Source organism: Polychytrium aggregatum (assembly GCF_025602895.1).
Source record: "Polychytrium aggregatum strain JEL109 chromosome Unknown BJ171scaffold_24, whole genome shotgun sequence".
In the NCBI taxonomy this organism is placed as follows: Eukaryota; Fungi; Chytridiomycota; class Chytridiomycetes; order Polychytriales; genus Polychytrium; species Polychytrium aggregatum.
In genome coordinates, this window is record NW_026516226.1 from 351,576 (window position 1) to 366,245 (window position 14,670).

The window sequence follows — 14,670 nt, forward strand, 5'->3', positions numbered from 1 at the left end:
AAGGTAATGCTCCCGAAACCAACGGAGACAAAACAACTCTCAACGAGATCCTGGGGATGAACCAACCGCACGACCAACACGGCCGGATATGCCATGCCATCGACGCGGAGGTCATGATGGATTGCCCTTGTTGCGTTCCTGGTCAATATCATTAGTTTACATGCTGTACCGCGTATGTATTGGAATATATCGCGTCGATTGAATGGGGACACATACGGAAATCAGATCCTCTTTGGCGGCGAACATCATTCTTGATACTTGCCCAGGCGCTTCAGCTCGTGCTTTGCTTCCCACCACCCCTGGTCTGCTGACCTATGATACCACAAGACGGCGGTGTCGATGTCTTTGGCCACACCAAGACCATTCCTGAAGCAGTTTCCCAGCCGGACCTGTCCGTGTTGGTTGCCCTGCTCAGCCGATTTGCGATACCACTCGGCTGCCTTGGTTTCGTCCTTGGTGACTCCCCACCCGTTGCCGTAGCACGCACCAACCATCCACTGCCCGTACGAGTTGTCCTGGTCGGCTGCCTTGCTGAACCAGTAGAACGCCTTGGAGTAGCTTCTCGGAACTCCTCGGTAATAGAAATAGCAGCATCCGGTCCAAAACTGGCTATCGCTGTGACCCTCGTTGGCAAGCTGCTCAAAGATGCTCACCGCCGTGTCGCTTGTCCCTTCTTTGCCGTATTCGATTCCAAATTTGCAATTCAGACACAGGGCTGTGAGGTGCTTGCAGAGCCAGTCTCGCTCCGATCCAAGCTGACACAGCTTGAAGAGTTTGCGTGCAGCGGGTGAGTGGGAGCCAGGCGCATTATATCCGCCAAAGCATTTTCCATCGCCAAGGGAAAACTCTGGAGACTGGTTCTCTCGGATGATCAGGATGCCCCTCTGCTTGTCTTGCTGAGTTCCCCGGCCGAGGTAGAGCATCCAGCCAACCATATGGGTGGCGATGGGCTTGGTGATCCGATCGGTGGACTTGTCGCTGACCTCCTGCCAGTGGCTGAAGGCATCGACATCACTCTGCTCGACACCGTGGCCGATGAATGAGACCCAGCCGCCAAGGAATGTTGCTCCAAGGCGAGCACTTTTGTCGCCTTGACTGGCAGCTTTGGTGTACCACTCGATGGCGGTGGTGAGATCTTGCTTGACACCCTCCCCGTTCTCGTAACATTGGGCGAGACTGGCACTGGCCTGAGCGATTCCGCGGTTGGCACATTCATGGAGCAGCCCGATGGCTTTGGTGTGGTCTTGGTCGGCTCCGTGACCGGTGAGATAACACTTGGCCAGACTCAGGTGGGCCATTGGATGGCCGGCCCCTGCAGCTTTTTCCAGAAGGCTCAGGATGCGGCCGTTTTGTGAAGATGGCGTGGAGCGCTCGGAAGCGGCGTCATCAGAGTCGCTGTCATCATAAGCGTCATCCGGTTCATCTTCACACTCTGCCCGCCTGTCGATCTTCAACAGCAGGAACCGAGCCAGGAAGAGCGAGGCGACGATGTCTGCTTGGTCGGTCAGGGCGGCAAGCCAAGAGTGGTCGTCGACGGCTTGATCGCCGAATCGGCGAGAGATGGCGATCATATCGCTCGGCAAGATCAAGTCGGGCAGCGGCTTGTCTGGGCGATACAGGCCATTTCCCCTGCACCAGCGGCGGAATCGAGTCAGCTTGGAGTTCAAGATCGGACCAGCCCGTCTGCAGATCCCAAACAGTGCACCGAGCTCGTTCAGCGTGAGTGACAGCGTGAAGCAATCATTGGAGAAGACGATCGTCAGGATGTCCGGGCCACAGCGGTGGTCAAAGGTGAGTCCCTGGGCCATGGCTTGCACGGCGGCAGATGGCAGTCGGAGGGGCAAATGAAGGATACCAGATGTGATGAGAGACGAGATGCCCCCTTGGACAGAGCCATCGAGAACGAAAGTGTTGGGCTTGGACTGCGGATCCCTCGCGACTGGTGCATGTGGCGACGATGCCGTGGGCCTGAGAAGCTTCCCTGGACACCCTCACGGTCGATGCCGTATCTGCACCTAAGTGAAAACGCAAAGGCGAGGGCCATGTAGGACCCAGCAGATCCCTTGGACAGACGTGCGTAGGCGAAGAAGGCGCCTGGGATGCTCTAGTGGAGAATGGGTCGGTCCCAAGACGAAGCCGAAAGGGCCGGGCGGGTTGAATACTGACGGACATGCCGGGAGAGGTCGACAAGCTGCATAGCGAAGAACCCATCATGGAACAGGCCCTCGTCGACGAGTGAGCTGGTTTGGAACAGATGGTGCGTGACTCGATGTGGATTCTCGCTGGATGGAGACCAGACCTGGCGACTCGAGTACGATGTATGAGGCACTCGAGTATCTCGACAGAGAGAGCGAGGTGCCAGGGTCCCTGGGGTTTTGATGGCCAGTGTCTGGCCGTGAAGACGAACGCACAATTGAACAGGAGCCGGGCATCGAAAGCAGTAATCCAGCCACTGGTTCGGGAGCGCCGAGGCACTCAGCATCCGCATCAACAATTGTCAACAGCGGAGCCAGATGGACTGGCAAGGCTGGAGACCGATCAGGGCTTGACCAGCAGAACGAGACCAGAGCACGAGGAGGTGGTCGACTTGTGGGATGGCGTGCATATCTGCAGCCAGACACAAACAAAGATATAAGAGTGTCGAACTTGCACATGTGTTCCCACTGAGTGAGCTGATCGCTGAACGAACAGTGGATTTGCAAGCAGCTTGCTGGGCGAGGCAACAGCACAGTATCGAGGGCAGCCGAGAGGAAGCAAGGGCACCCATTCAATGCAATATGGCAAGCAGCCAGGCCAAAGGCGCTTTCCCCTGGCTGCCCAGACGACAAAAGGCACTCCCTCACCCTTTCCCCTCGTCGTCGTTGTCTCGTTTTGCCCTTTCGGCTCCCTCCTCGCTCTCCTGCCCTCATCTGGCTTTGGCATCAACACCTTCGTCGCCCTCACCCCGCCTCTCCGCCATGCTCAGGGCCATCTCCTGTTGTTTTGGAGGGTTCACAGACCCGGTCGACGACCGAGATGTCTCCCAGCAGACCCCTATCTCCCTCTACCAGCAGACCCACCCACCAGCAGCCCAACAGAGCCAGCCTCCTGTCTCCAAGCAGACCCAGGATGTCGTCGCCCAATCTGCTGACACTCAACCCCAGACCCCTGTTTCCCAGCAGCCAAAGTTCCCTCCTCCGCCCGATCCGTTTGGCCCTTGGCTCCATCCCGTCGAGTGTCTCATCAACACTGCTCGCGATGAACCCGATGCCCTTCTGATCAACACTTACGAGAACGGTGCATCTCGGAGCGACTCAGCTATCTCCAGGTGTGGAAGCAAGCCTATTCGGTCGCCCAGGCCCTCAAGGCTCTGCCTGGCTGGAGCGACGACGGCCACGAGGCCATCGGCACCTTCTGTGAGGCCGAATCCAGCTGGGCGATCGACTCGCTCGCCGTGTGGATGCTTGGCAAGTGAGTATCTCTGGTCTGTTGCAGCGGTGTGATGTTGGGATGTGGAGTCGTGAGGACGGGCTCAGGCAAGGGTCATGTTCAACCCTTGCTCCGTGCCATGTCAAGGGTCGAGTCTCACCTGTCCTTTGAACTCCATCCAGGAAAACACTCAACCTTGCCCTCAACCTGCCACCTGCAGCCCGCAGGGCCCTGTGCGAGAGGTTTGTGCTGGTTGCTATCGTGAGGATGAGCAGGCTGGTTCCTGCATCCTGGGTTGAGCCAGCTTCTCTTCTGGGCTGGTCGACTGAGATCCTGACACTCACATCGCCACCAACCGACAGACATGCGATCAAGTACATCCTCCACCACCACACCAAGCCCGGCCGCACCGAAGGCGTGACCCTGGTCGATGCTGCCACCTTCCCGGTGTTGGACGACATTCCATCACCGACTCTCGATATCTGTGAGCCCCTTGATGAGTTTATTGCCTTTATGGCAACCTCCGGAACAACTGGTATGTGAGAGGAGTATGCGAGTGCCTGGGATTGCTGATAAGCCAAGGTCCAGCCACAAAGGTCGAGCATGGGAAGTTGAGCTCTAGCGGTTGCGACAGTAGATGACAGACAGTGAAGCACCGGTTGGAAACGTATTTGACCTCTGTGTATCAATCCTCGATGCTGCTCCCTGATCAACCCAAAAGGCATTCCGAAGACGTAAGTGACTCATGGCATTGCATCCATACTGCTCACTCGGATCGAATGAAGGATCTCACACTCAGTGCCTTGTGGTTCTTCAGATACAAGTTCCCTCATACTGGTGCAATCTCTGGCCGAGGCGCTCTGGGACTCGAGTATGTGAGTTCCGGGCTGTGCCAGGTAAGTCACACGGTTCTGAGCGACAGAGTTGAGCCATCCATGCATGAGAACTAACGCGGAATGACAACCAGGCACCTTCGTTCGGTGCAACAATCATCTCAATGCTTTGCGTCTTGAGCCTCAAAGGATCCATTTGGTTTCCCGAGCCCACACCCAATACTGTGGACAATGTCAAGAGCATCATCAGAATGCTTAACGATGGTCTGTGGCATTTGTATATGGTAAGTAGAGTGCATCAAAGGCAAGGTTCCTTCGTCCCAGTGCTGACGGATTGTCCTCTGATACAACCTTCACAGACGCCCTCACTCATGAAGTTGATCATCAGTGTGGCTCGAATTCAGAATCCGAATGTCAAGTGGAATGAGATGAGAAAGATCGGTTTGGGCTCCGAGTTTGTTCCTGCGAACGTCGTCCTACAGGTCAAGAAGGCATTTCCTAAGGCCGAAATCATGTCTGCATATGTCTCGAGCGAGGTAAATAATTGCTTGTCGTAGTAGCACAACGACTTGATACTGATTTCGTCGCCCCTTCTCGTTGTAGGCAAGTCTTATTGGTGTTTTCACAGTATTCCACCTCCCTGCCAATCGGACAATTGCAACCGACAAACTGATCTATAAATTAGCCAAGCCTGGAGTTCGCTGTATCCTCTTTGACGAGGAGGGCAACATTGTCGACCAGAGTGTCTCGAAGAGCGGCGTGCTTGGCTTTGCTGTCGACAAGGATCATCCCATCAAGGATCACCCGAGCTTTGTCAGTGCAAATCCGAATGACAGGCTTGCTACGTTCGGCTTCCTCGAGGATGGCTCTCCCCGTGTCTGCACCATGGACTGGGTCGAGATGGTTGGCGAGAAGCAGTTCACTGTGGTTGGAAGGTGAGTCAATGGCTGGGTGTCGCATCTCATTGATGGCGAGTGCACATCTGGCATCCTGAGGACACATCCAACTACTGTATCGAGAGTACTCACGCCATCCACCCCCTCGCTCCACACCATCGCTCCAGATTTGACCAGAAGATCAAGGTCAACGGTGTCTATGTCGACCTCAACGCCCTCGAGGAGCTGGTTTACAAGCACATGCCTGATACCATCACAGACTGTACCTTTATCCAAACCTCCGAGAAGGAGATCGTGATGCTCTACGTCGTTCGAAAGGGATCGGGCTTCAAAGTAACCCCCAGCGAGATGATCCGCCGCACCGAGGAGCTATTTACCCTCGAGAACGTCGCCAAGTTCCCGATCCACAACGTCTTCGAACTTACACCAGTTCCCCTTCAACGACTCGAGCAAGCGCGACCTCAAGAAGCTCAGGCGTTTCGCCGAGCATGCCGAGTACTTTGGCGAGTCGGTTAGTCTATCCAACCCTTGACATCGTCAACACCCCTCTGTCCCGCACCGCCGCCAAGATCTCCACACTTGGCAGCCAGATCATCGACAACCCCGCCCTCGACGGCCGCAACTACTACATCGGCGGTGTCGGCTTTGACTCGCTGAGTGTCGGCCGTCTGGCCCTCGCCATCAAGGACGAGCTGGATGTTGAGATCTCACCGATGATCTTGCTGTCGAACGGAATGACGCCGCTCGATGTCGCCCAGTTGGTCGTCGACATCCTCGACGACAAACCGATGATTCCCCCGATTGTTGATCTGGCTGCCGAGGCCGCCAAGCTCGACGATGCGAGTGTGACGGCCGAGGGTCTCCCTCCGTTTGTCTATCCCAAGGACCCTCGCGGCATCGTCCTGACCGGTGCCACTGGCTTCCTCGGTGCCTTCCTGGTCTTTGAGCTGGCCCACAAGTTCCCTCGGGCCAAGATCTACTGCCTGGTCCGAGCCCCGACCGAGCAGGTGGCTGTCGAGCGCATCATCAGCACGGCTCAGAAGCTGGTCCTCGATCCGAGCCAGAGAGCCTTCCTTGACCACAGCCTCAAGTCTCGACTCGTTGGACTGTGCGGCGATCTGTCGCAGGACAAGTGGGGACTCTCGGACGAGCGATGGAAGGAGATCAGCGAGGAGACCGACATGATTGTCCACAACGGCGCCGAGGTCCACTGGCTGTTTGACTATGACAGACTCAAGGGACCCAATGTCCTCAGGCACGGCGACGGCCCTGAGACTGGCCACAACCCATCACCTGAAGCCGCTGCACTACATCTCGACCATCGGCACGATCCCGATGGCCAAGAAGGCAGACAAGCCGCTCGAGGAGAAGATCTACTCGGCCTGGAACATCTCTGGCGGGTATGGCCAGACCAAGTGGGTCTCTGAGCAACTGATCAACAAGGCACGATCGAGGGGAGTGCCGGTGACGATCATTCCGCCCAGCCGTCATTGCTGGCGACAGCCAGTACGGAGGTAAGCTGAGTGTGGTGGTGTGGTGTGATGTGGTGATGGATGTGGTGCAGATGTCTCAATTCGCTCACATGGACTGGCCATGAATCGATGGTCTCGATTGTCAAGTGCCACTCATCCACCAACTGACATCAACTGACGCCTTCACACCCTCCATTCGCTCCAGTGTCCAACTCTGATGACTACATCTGGCGATATGTCAAGGGATGCATCCAACTCGGTGTTGCTCCGTCGTATGCCACTCCCGTCACCTTGACCATGGATCCCGTCGACCATGTCGCCAAGGTGGTTGCCGAGATTGCCGGCTCGGAGGAGTCCCTGTCCAAGTTTGTGTTCCACATCAGCGACTCGGAGCACAGGTGAGGACTGTGTGATGTGGTGTGTGATGTGGTGTGGTGTGGTGTGGATGGTGGATTCCGACTTTGATTACTCACCCACCCACTCACTCACTCACTCACTCACTCACTCACTCACTCACTCACTCACTCACTCACTCACTCACTCACTCACTCACTCACTCACTCACTCACTCACTCACTCACTCACTCACTCACTCACTCACTCACTCACCCAACCACTCAACCACCCAACCACAAAGTGTCCTCTCCGAGACCAAGCTGTTTGAGATTGTCAATGCCTTTGGCTGGCCCGTCCTCTTTGAAACTCGTGAAAAGTTCAAGTATATTCTTTCCACCAACCCCTTGTTTGACCAAAATGCCCTGTCCCCGCTCATGCACATGATGATGGACATGTCCTTCAAGCTCGACAACGCCAACACCCGCTCGATCTACCCAACGCCCTGTCCCTCGACTGTGCTGATCGCCAAGAAGTGTCTCAGCTACTTGAACCACGCCCACTTCCTTCCCAACCCCATCCAGCCGTCGAGCGAGCTCAAGGACGACGAGTATCCCGAAGTCAGCATCTTCACCCGCACCGGCCGCAACTGATCAGCGGACGGTGATTCAGCAATAGATTGATCAGGTTGTTTCTTCCCTCTTCCTTTCTGGTTGGGATTGCCTTCTGCACCCAGTGTGGTCATATCGACGATGGGACTCGATCCCCGGATGATGTTTGTCGCATCTGTGGTTCGGGCACACCTATCCACTCCAGTGTCCCTGTCTGCCCCTTCTATCCTACATTCCTCTCAGTCTCTGCTTTTCCGTGAATCTTACTTCGTCTCAGGCTTCGGCTTATTGGATAGACATAAAATTCGAATGTCGTTCACCATCGCGTTCTATCGTGAGCCTCGCCCGTCTCATCCGAGCCCGAACAGTGGTGGTCGCCGAGGGAATGTAGCTCGTACATGGTGGCCAGGTTTCCCAATCCCGAAAACAGCTTACTCTGCACTCACTCTGAAACGGAACACTTCACGCGAATGGCTGGAGTGAATTGTGTGGATTGAATATTGTTAATCAAGCTGTCGGAAAGAGGTCGATCGACGCTTGTACTGATGAGATGTCGACCACAGAGCCACCCAATTCAATTAAGTGATCGATATTGTAGTTTTAAGTCAGCTCGATGGGCCGGACACCCAGGAGGGGATGCTCCGAGACACTTGTTCGGCTTTGCCGAGCTAATAATATGATCCGACGACGCCGCACATTTGTCCAAGAGCAATGGTTTGTACCATTGCCTTTCAACACGTTGTACCCAATAGCATCACCTCATTGATCTCCGTCATCACAGGAATGGAGCGACCCATGTGGTCCATACTCGTCTTGGCCAATAACTCTCTTTGAATCGAATCCGTTGCATGTTCGTCTGTCAGCAAGCATTCTGTCCCGCAACTCTCCGAATTGCATGGCTGTTCTGTTTGCGCGCCAATGCCAACCAGGCCCCCTCGCCCCTGGGCTTCCATCGTCTTGCTGATCGATCCTGGTCGCCCTGTTCGTCTCGCAAGCTCGACCCGCAAGCCGCCGCCCGTCTCTGTCCCGCTCCAACATGCCGACCCAGCCCGTATCCGACCCATCGCCATCTAACCTGGCCTCGGCTCGCCAGCCCATTTTCACCGGATCGCTCAAGACCGGCTCGCTTCTATGGAATCGCCACCACTGGCATTCGCTCTTGCAGTCCTCATGTCTGCCGTCCAGCAAAGTCGAGTAAGCGCCAGTGCAGCCCCTCCCCACATCTGACCACGACTGAAGCGGCCTTATCGCCCGGTTGTCTCGGCGGTCTCAGCGCCGCTTGTATCGGTAAAGCCCTCCATTCGCTCACATCCCCATCGTTCTTAGGAAGCTTCTCAAGATCATGAATGCTTCCTACGGCTCCGGTGTGCCCACCCGATCCAAGCCGGATGCACGCTCGGTCCGAAGCCATATCCATCGGCCCGTTCCGTTCACTAGCATCTGCTTTAGCCACGATATATCCGGGCCAGTCATCCAAACCAACGCTGCACCGCTGAATGTCTCGCACTCAACCCGACGGAGAGACAAGACTGAATCGCGCCCGTCGTCGCTATCGATGGCATCGGCGTCGCAACCGCCTCCTCACACAACCTGGACCACGCTCAACTACATTCTCGGAGCCGTTGATCAACGAGGGCATATCTATGCATTTGACCTCCACCAGAACACGTAGGTTCAGAAGAGGGCATCGTCGATGTGACTTTGGCGAGACGGACAAGTTGTTTCTGTCGATCGGCTGTGCAGGATCTCGATATCCAGACCCAGATGCCCCGTTCGCTGCCAATGTGTTGATGTATCCACTGATCCAACTCTTGATCTATCGCTTCAACCCAACGTATGTAACCGCCAGGTTCATGTTGGTTGGCCGCTGTGGTGTCTCGGGCACTTGCATCTCGTTCAACACCATCCGGCGGCGTGAGCTTATCGTCGGTCTCTCTGATCACTCCCTGCAGTGCTACAACATTGGTACGGACCCATGGACTGCACGGATGCTGGGAAGGCAGCTTGCTCGCAGCCACTCCGGCTGTGGCACGGCCGATGGAGCCCGCCACCTTTCTCATCCAAGTGGTTGACCCTCCTTTCGACGGCCAGATACCGGGCATCTCATCGCTCGTCTTCCCGCATACCACTCCTGGGAGCCCAGAAGCATCTGTGTCCATCCTAGCAAAGCGTTGGCTCTGACCTCCAGCCGCTCGGAATCTCTCCTGTGGAATACTGAGGCATGGACCCGGATCCGGGTGCTTGCTGGCGGCGACTCACTTATTGTTCAGCAGGTTAGATCCCTGAGCAACGGCCGACGACTGACGCTGGCGTGACATCAAGCTGCGAGATTTGCCCCGCCTTTCCTTCCATGAACTATGGTCGTGCCCGGCATTGTCGAGTGCGGGAATGGTGTCGCTCCAGCACCGATCGTGGCGATATACACGACTGACGGTGATTCGGCTCGGCATACTCTTTCAGGCATCGTTCTCGCCAAACGGGAGCTCGATTGTGTCGTGCTTCTCGGACGGAAGCATTCTGCTTTGGAGCCTCGAGAGCTTCTCGCTCTCGTGGAAGATCTCCTTGGATCAACTGGATCTTCAGCCAAGCTCGGCGCTCTCGCAACGAGAATTCCTGCTCGTCGATCGTACATCGTGTATGGCACAGTCGCATGACAGCGAGCTCATTGTCTATGCTGCTCTGTAAGTCGGTAGCGTCGAAAAGCAGGGGCAAGTCGTTTAAGTTACTCGACTCGATCATGGACAGGGGGTGGGATCCATGCGTATGTACTCACCTTCGGTCACAACCATATGCCGCTGTGCATCTTCGTTCATCGACCGGTGCTCGCGGGCACTCTTTCATTTGCATGTCTTTCATTTGCATGCTTCCTTTCAGACCATCAGCACTCTATGTGTGGAGCGCATCCGAGAAACGACTCTTGCACGAATTGGTTATCCCCGCCTTCAAGGACCAGCTGTTTTATCAAATTGAATTTATCGCCGGCACCAAGGTGGGCGAAGCGTGCTTGGCTCCGACTCGGCTAGTCGTGCACTGCTCTGTTGCTTCGGACTCTTGCGGCTCACACAATCGCGGAGCTCATCGTAGCCATTCTTCCTTTCCTTCAACAGCTTGTCGTTGTGCTCACTGACCATGGCGAAATCGCCTTTGTCGATGTCCTTGGCGGTGCACTCCTTGGTCAACTCCATGGAAAGGACTCGGTACAGTCTCTGTCTGCGGTTTGTTTGTGTGCTGCAGGTGGGGCGACGAGGGCGACACCAGTGTTGCCATCGTTCTCCAGACTCGATCGCCATGAGGTGACCGTGAGTGATGATACCGAGTATGCTCTACATTTGCAATTGACACGCCGGGTGCGTGTAGTTCAAATCCTTTTGCATTTCTCGCGATGGTCGATATATCACAGCCATCATGGAAGAGTCTCGCTTCGTCGTCCAGGTGCTCAGAATCGACTCGATTTGGTCGCATTTCAAAGTATGTGAGACTCGGACTCTGCACCGCAAGCACAGTCGCTCGACCTTGTTCTGATCATCGACCATACCTTTGTGATTCATGGTCCACATTTCTAGATCAAGCTGCGGACCGCGGAGGGATCTGACCGTGGTGAAGAAGAGGGACAATCGGCAAGTCTCTCCATCCACATTCGCTGCCGCGATACTCGCACGAGCCCGCACAGAGATGGCTTGCTGAACGCCTGGATCCCCGCGTCGCATGCCTCTGACACGACCTGCTCTCACCAGATTTCAGAATCTGGGCACCAGAATCAATTGGACGAGTCGGAAGGAGGCTCCATAGAGGATACGCTCGAGCGAGCTCCAGTAAAAAAGCACACGCCAACTGTCAAAGTTGCCGATCAACCGGAGACGTTTTATGAACTCGTCGAGTCGAAGGTGAGCCGCCGATCTTCTACCTATCATTGCGAATTTACCGCAGAAAATCCCGCTGCATTGTGCACGAGTGTGGGCCTACCGTAAAACTGAGCCAGGTCACCGATCAGCACGACAGCTCCATCATGAACCGGGCAAAGCTCGCCAAGTTCCTACATCACTACGGAGTATATCCAGACAAATACAGGTGCGCCTGTCGGGACAGGGGATAACAGAAAGGATCGCCGATGCGCTGGCCACCTGTCGCGTGCGATGGCTGATCAAGCGCCTACACTGAATCCGTTGGATTGACTGGCATCCATATGCATTTGGTCGTGTGCAGGATTCTCATCTGGCGGTTCCTACTGCGGCTACCAGAAAACTACGAAGCATACCAGGCACTGATGCAGCTGGGCCCTCATCCCGTTGTCAAAGAGTTCCGACGCAAGTTTCCGCTCAAGAGCGAGCGGCTGAACAAGTCGATGGAAAAGTACGGTACCTTTTCGCCTTGTAGTCTTAGTTGGCCAATCGACAAGATTACACGATGCCATCATGGAACCAGAAGGGTGCAAGTACATAGGGACTTTGTGTGTCTTCCAGCCCTGTCTAAGTACATTTCCAGCACTAAGCGCGTTTCGGTACTTACAGTGTCCGTACTGCATGTCGACGCACAGGGTCCTTTCGGCTCTTGCGCACTGGACGCTCATCATCGAGAACCTCGAGTACATGCCCGCGTTGATCTTTCCCTTTGTGAAACTGTTTTCGAATGACATATTCACATGCTTCGAAGTTCTCGTGACCCTCGTCAGTAAGTTCGGGTCAGCTTATGTTGGCTAGTCGTACCAGCGGCGAGCAACCTCGCAGTCCCTCCTCCAGCTCATCACTGATGCGATCGATCCCAAACCGCAGTCAACTGGTGTCAAAAATGGTGGGACTACTATCCCAACCCCCCGATCGAGATCCTCGACGTTGTCGAAGATTTATTGGCCTACCACGATCCCGAACTCGTTGGCCATTTTGTGAAATGGAACATCACAAGCCAGGTATGGAGTCGATGCAGCGCGTTGGCATCCGGAGCGATGAGGGATGTTCGATCGTGCTGTCGGCTTGCTTGGCGCCCAGACGGCCGCCGATTGGCCCCCAGGACCGCTGGTACCTGTTAGCAACCGCATACGCTTAGAGCCAGCTGCTGTCATGCTGACACAGCTCTTTCTGCAGATATACGCCTGGATTATGATCCAGACGTTCTTTTCCGAGAACTTTTCAAAGGATGAGTGGCTTCGGGTGTGGGACCATTTTGTCACCAGCGAGCCTGCGTTCATGTATCACTTCCTGGTGGCGTATCTTCGGAGCTTCCGGGTATCGCTGATGGCCATCACCAAGGTGTCTGATTATAAGGTGAGATGATGCACAGCAACGATGAAAGCAATGAAATGGGTGTAGCCGGTCGTGCAGCAGTCGCCGAGGCTGGTCGGGAAACAGTCGCCGAGGCTGGTCGAGCGGCGATCACCGAGGCGAGCCATTCAATGTCAGGGCAAGGAATAGGCGCGGATCTCGAAGTGATTATTCAACAGGCCCTAGTTATGTTACTGACTGTGCTGCATAACTTTGTGGGATCGATGCGATGCTTCTCACTCCACAGCACTTCTTTACCCGACGCAACGCTGTCAACCTGACTGCTGTGTTGGATCTGGCCTATAGCCAGTCATCAAACACTCCCCCGCAGATATGCCCGACCAGCTTCTTGGCCACATTTGAGCCTACGCTGAAAGGGCAAGTACCCCATCTTCAACCGATACCCTCAGTTCATCATCAACTACCAGACGCGCATGCGCGAGCGCATACGGGAAGAGGAAGAGGCCTATCTGCGCAAGCGCATGCGGACAGATGAAGTTAGCCGGCTCGTGGAGGAGCTGAGACGAGACAAGCGCGAGTGGGAGAACTCGGACTGGAAGATGAACGAAATGCTCGAGAAGTGGTGGTCCAACATGATGGACGAGCAGGAAAACCACCAGCTCCGCAAAGCCAAGTAACGTATCCCGCTGCCAAGCCTTGGAGATGCTACTCGCTCGCTCGGATGGAAGGAAAGGGGGGGGCGGACGCAAGTCGTGAAAGTCTGCACGAGGGAGTTCTCTTTGCCTCGGACGACTGACTCGCTCCGGTTGAAATCTGGTCGTCTCACATGGACAGACTCGACGCGCTCGAGAAGGAGCAACGATCGCGTGCCGTCCAGCGCATAATCCAAGGTTCGTTTCAGAGACACAGATGCACTCTCTCGCAGTGGTGATTTGATCTGGCATCGGAGCGTTGTAGTCGATGGCGCGACCTACGATCGTCTCCTTTTTTTTTTCTATTTTTTGGCTAACCTCCAAGAGCACTGGCCCGTCCCGCATCGCACTCGACAGCGCGGTCGTCATTTGTCGACCACCAAAACTCGTCGATCACTCGCCACATGGCCAATATCTCCAAGACCGTTGGATTCAACCGCCGCGCACTCGAGTTTGAGCTGGATCAAGCCGAGCTGGATGAAAAGTTTTCGGAGATCGAGAACGAGTGGCTCAAGCGACGCGAAGACATGATCAAGAAGCGCGAGGAGCTGGCCAAACTAGATCAGGAGCGTATCGAGCGGTACGATGGCTTTTGCTTGAGAGAGCGAGACCTTGGAGGACGGAGGGGGAGATGGCTATCCCGCTATCGGTCGCGGCCCTAAGCTGACGTGAATATCCGCTTCGCGATGATAGTATGATCAAGCAGGCCCACAAGCTCGGCGTCCGTGACGGCGAGTTCGAGGATGAGCTGCGAAAGCGTCTGAACAAGGACACAGCAGCATGACATGGATCCGCTGTACTGCCTTCCTGAGATGAACCGGCAAACGAGCGCGCTATATTGACCTTGAGTTTAGCCCTCCTCTCGATCCTCAGAGCAGCATATTGCAGGCGTTCCAATAAAAAATGGGACACCCCGAATTGTTGACCATCGACTTGATATTATGTCACCCGATACCATCGCGCACTGGCCATGACCATTCTGCGTTACGATGCTACACTATCGTTCATAGCCGGAGAAAAGCTGCCTCCATATTCAGTGTGTACAGGAGCACCATGCACCGCTGGCAATGCGTCATGGCGTCAAGGCAAGGGCTATGCATCCAGTCCCAGGAGGTAGCGGTTTGCTCGGTACTTTGAGCAGCTCAAGCACCACCGTCGCCGCCCACATCGCCCTTCATATGGCTTGGCTAGACGCAAGCTCATACTGGT

The 14,670-nt window shown here is 55.3% G+C and overlaps 3 protein-coding genes across 3 annotated transcripts; 2 read left to right on the forward strand and 1 right to left on the reverse strand.

Annotated features, from left to right (window-relative positions):
• Positions 1 to 245: 245 nt before the first annotated feature.
• BJ171DRAFT_425260 (uncharacterized protein) lies at positions 246 to 1,571 on the reverse strand (the record flags this gene model as incomplete). Its single annotated transcript, XM_053107709.1, has 2 exons — positions 246 to 638; positions 984 to 1,571. 2 exons carry the CDS (start codon positions 1,569 to 1,571, stop codon positions 246 to 248), a joined length of 981 nt encoding a protein of 326 aa, XP_052965580.1.
• A 1,386-nt stretch (positions 1,572 to 2,957) lies between these two features.
• On the forward strand, positions 2,958 to 7,595 carry BJ171DRAFT_475849 (male sterility protein-domain-containing protein; the record flags this gene model as incomplete). The annotated part of the gene is made up of 15 exons (XM_053108803.1): positions 2,958 to 3,276; positions 3,321 to 3,450; positions 3,591 to 3,943; positions 4,130 to 4,142; positions 4,226 to 4,283; positions 4,376 to 4,525; positions 4,601 to 4,777; positions 4,932 to 5,176; positions 5,305 to 5,548; positions 5,592 to 5,648; positions 5,707 to 6,384; positions 6,437 to 6,651; positions 6,702 to 6,703; positions 6,815 to 7,007; positions 7,247 to 7,595. 15 exons carry the CDS (start codon positions 2,958 to 2,960, stop codon positions 7,593 to 7,595), a joined length of 3,183 nt encoding a protein of 1,060 aa, XP_052965581.1.
• Positions 7,596 to 8,518: 923 nt separating this feature from the next.
• BJ171DRAFT_509794 (uncharacterized protein) lies at positions 8,519 to 14,481 on the forward strand. Its single transcript, XM_053111438.1, has 20 exons — positions 8,519 to 8,747; positions 8,880 to 9,221; positions 9,403 to 9,518; positions 9,645 to 9,826; positions 10,014 to 10,234; positions 10,428 to 10,542; positions 10,661 to 10,750; positions 10,911 to 11,021; positions 11,117 to 11,170; positions 11,288 to 11,437; positions 11,545 to 11,621; positions 11,757 to 11,903; positions 12,088 to 12,221; positions 12,323 to 12,456; positions 12,632 to 12,811; positions 13,056 to 13,190; positions 13,237 to 13,442; positions 13,604 to 13,659; positions 13,819 to 14,041; positions 14,155 to 14,481. Exons 1-20 carry the CDS (start codon positions 8,590 to 8,592, stop codon positions 14,243 to 14,245), a joined length of 2,922 nt encoding a protein of 973 aa, XP_052965582.1. The 5' UTR covers positions 8,519 to 8,589; the 3' UTR covers positions 14,246 to 14,481.
• Positions 14,482 to 14,670: the final 189 nt, after the last annotated feature.

What these genes read in the sequence shown, in the direction of transcription:
- BJ171DRAFT_509794 (XM_053111438.1), top strand. Translation starts at nt 8,590, where the DNA reads ATGCCGACCCAGCCCGTATCCGACCCATCGCCATCTAACCTGGCCTCG. An exon ending in CTCATTGTCTATGCTGCTCT is followed by an intron (nt 10,235 to 10,427) that starts GTAAGTCGGTAG and finishes GCTTCCTTTCAG; the next exon opens with ACCATCAGCACTCTATGTGT. An exon ending in CACCAGCTCCGCAAAGCCAA is followed by an intron (nt 13,443 to 13,603) that starts GTAACGTATCCC and finishes TCACATGGACAG; the next exon opens with ACTCGACGCGCTCGAGAAGG.